The sequence below is a fragment of the Homarus americanus genome, unplaced genomic scaffold (genome assembly GCF_018991925.1).
Source record: "Homarus americanus isolate GMGI-L3 unplaced genomic scaffold, GMGI_Hamer_2.0 scaffold34360, whole genome shotgun sequence".
Classification (NCBI taxonomy): Eukaryota; Metazoa; Arthropoda; class Malacostraca; order Decapoda; family Nephropidae; genus Homarus; species Homarus americanus.
This window is the reverse complement of record NW_024739403.1, coordinates 1,298,277-1,301,628: the sequence shown is the minus strand read 5'-3', so window position 1 is coordinate 1,301,628 and position 3,352 is coordinate 1,298,277. Positions and strand designations below refer to the sequence as shown.

The 3,352-nt window shown below is 41.7% G+C and overlaps 1 protein-coding gene across 1 annotated transcript; it reads right to left on the bottom strand.

The window, feature by feature from the left end:
• Positions 1-1,327: 1,327 nt before the first annotated feature.
• Positions 1,328-2,152, bottom strand: LOC121874604 (probable serine/threonine-protein kinase DDB_G0267514). Its single transcript, XM_042378830.1, has one exon. The coding sequence runs from the start codon at positions 2,150-2,152 to the stop codon at positions 1,328-1,330; it is 825 nt and encodes a 274-aa protein (XP_042234764.1).
• Positions 2,153-3,352: the final 1,200 nt, after the last annotated feature.

Sequence of the window (3,352 nt, the reverse complement as noted above, 5' to 3'; positions counted from 1 at the left end):
AAATTCCATAAACACCTTCAGGTTGATCCTGCTTTTGGAAAGACGAAAGTTGCCAGTTGATGGAGAGACTTGGGGTAACGCCAGTAGCTTAGACCGTACGCCAGATTAAAAAAAGTAATACAACAATAACCAAAGCTTTAGTAATTCAATGTTAATCCTGTTTAAGTATCATAGTTTTTTCAGATCAAAGCTTGAGGGAAGGTGACTTAGAGTTGGAGTTATATGTTTCTACCACTTTTCACTAGTTTATCCCAGGAGAGTAACAAGGTTAAGTCTAGGCGACCCTCTACATGATGAGGTGAGGGAGGGAGGGAGGGAGCAGCAGGGTCAAGTGGACAGATCGATGTGCTCGCCACTATCAGGCCACGTTGAAAAACTTTTTAAATCGTTGTTGCTTTTTTCAAGACTAATTTATAATAAGATACAAAATATAATTGATGATCCAGGATGTAGACCCTGGGAGGAGCACTCGTGAGTACCTCACACTTCTGATGTTAAGAATATACTGTATGTGCCACTCACCCATGGCGCCAACACCCCTATAACACCCTCCATAATGTTTCATTACATTAAAACCAGAATGGTTTCCTTCCAGGACGTCTGATAATAAGTATTTTTCCTTCTCACTAAAAACTTAAACTCTGTTCTCAATAAATTTGGTAAATGTTTCCTCGTTAACCAAGATAACTCAGAGTGAACGCTGGCGGGGCCCAACAACTCCGAGTGTCCGTTTATAGAGCTCACGCGGAGGATTTGTCTTAAGCCCCTCGAGAAAAACTCACTCCATGGAACTGGGGTAAATCCTCTTCTCTTTTGTATCTCACACTTGAATTAGGTGTTAGTGGACAGCCCAGCCTTACACACATGACCACTGAAAACACCAGGTTTGACCCAACACCTCTTTATTTTTCAGAGTTTTTTTTCTATCAGCAACAATGAGCAGAATATACATAATGCAGTACATCATCAGCAACTGCAATGTTCCTCTACAGTTTAACGGGAGGTAGCATTACCTAACGCACTCAAAATACCCTGCCCTATCCGTCTGTGTGTAATTACAGTAGGTCCTGGGGTCTTGAAATGAAGATGTGTCTCTGTGAATCTGTCTGTCTCAATATCTATCTATCTATCTATTTGAATAATACAAAAAATATCTTCTCTTGCTATAACTTTTGTAATGTTTAATTTTATAAACCTAAAAAAATAATCTTTCTTAAATTTCACTTTGTTTCAATTAATAAAGAAGGAAGAGAAATAAAACTAGAGTAAATTCATATATTTTTATTCAGTGTATTTTAATGTGCTATGCTTATTTAATTCACTTTACTTAAGTTGGGATTGACATGGCCTTCAGGGTTTGGGAGATGGAGTGCATTGTGGGTCTGTCAATGGCATTTTGCTGGAGGGTGGCCTTCACCACCTGCAGAAGGCCGCTGGGGCGGTTTGTCATTTTGGCTCCAATCTCCGCGAGCATCACTCCTACGCTGTAGACGTCAGCCGACAAAGTGCTCTCTCCTCCGGCCAGCACTGAGGGATCCATCCAGTCCAATACCTCTGGGTCGTTGTCAACCAGGACCTGATCCAGGTGCTGGTTCACACCGTTGAGGCACCCCATGCCAAAGTCAATCACATGGACCTCAGGAAATCCATTTTCGAACGATACTATGATGTTGTCAGACTTAAGGTCGTTGTGGACAACACCCCGTTCAGCGACTTCACACATCTTCTCTACGATGCCAACACTAATGCGGAAAAGATCCTCATCCTTGAGCCTCTGCTCGCAAAGAAGATCCCACAAGTTGGCATCGCCGCAGAAAGATGCCACAAAGGCAATAGGCTTAACGTCTTCCGTGCGGCGATCCAGCCTGAAGGAGAACTTGGTCTTGGCGAGGATTACAGGGGAGCCGCCAGCACCGGCCAAATGCAGGAGTTGGTCGACCTCTTGTATGAAGGACCCCAAGCTGCCTTCTGGCTTAAGTACCTTCAGGACAGCAACTTTCCCATTATATTGAATTTTGTAAACGGTTCCATGGGTACCCTCGCCGATCTGTACGGTTGTCTCATCGTAAAGGATATTTTCAAAGGCGAAAGTGGTAAGGTTGTCCACGCCACCTCGGTGACCCCACCAGCGGAGAATTCTTCCGAAGAACATTTTGAATTGAGCATTACTGTGACGGGTCTAAGGTCATCAACTTGAAATTTGGCCTTGAAGAGTAAAAATAATAATAATGAGGTTGGAATATTGGAGGAAAAGGTGGTGAAGGATCTTCACCACACTCGAGTGACTATACTATATTATTACTACATGCAGTGCAACACCAGTAATACATGCTGACCACAACACTAGTACTACATGCTGACCACAACACTAGTACTACATGCTGACCACAACACTAGTACTACATGCTCACCACAACACTAGTACTACATGCTCACCACAACACTAGTACTACATGCTCACTACAACACTAGTACTACATGCTCACCACAACACTAGTACTACATGCTCACCACAACACTAGTACTGCATGCTCACCACAACACTAGTACTACATGCTCACTACAACACTAGTACTACATGTTCACTACATCACTAGTACTACATGTTCACTACAACACTAGTACTACATGCTTACTGCAACACCAGTACTACATGTTCACTACAACACTAGTACTACATGTTCACTACATCACTAGTACTACATGTTCACCACAACACTAGTACTACATGTTCACTACAACACTAGTACTACATGTTCACCACAACACTAGTACTACATGCTCACTACATCACTAGTACTACATGTTCACCACAACACTAGTACTACATGTTCACTACATCACTAGTACTACATGTTCACCACAACACTAGTACTACATGTTCACTACAACACTAGTACAACATGTTCACCACAACACTAGTACTACATGTTCACTACAACACTAGTACTACATGTTCACTACAACACAAGTACTACATGTTCACTACAACACTAGTACTACATGTTCACTACAACACTAGTACTACATGTTCACTACAACACTAGTACTACATGTTCACCACAACACTAGTACTACATGTTCACTACATCACTAGTACTACATGTTCACCACAACACTAGTACTACATGTTCACTACAACACTAGTACAACATGTTCACCACAACACTAGTACTACATGTTCACTACAACACTAGTACTACATGTTCACTACAACACAAGTACTACATGTTCACTACAACACTAGTACTACATGTTCACTACAACACTAGTACTACATGTTCACTACAACACTAGTACTACATGTTCACTACAACACTAGTACTACATGTTCACTACAACACTAGTACTA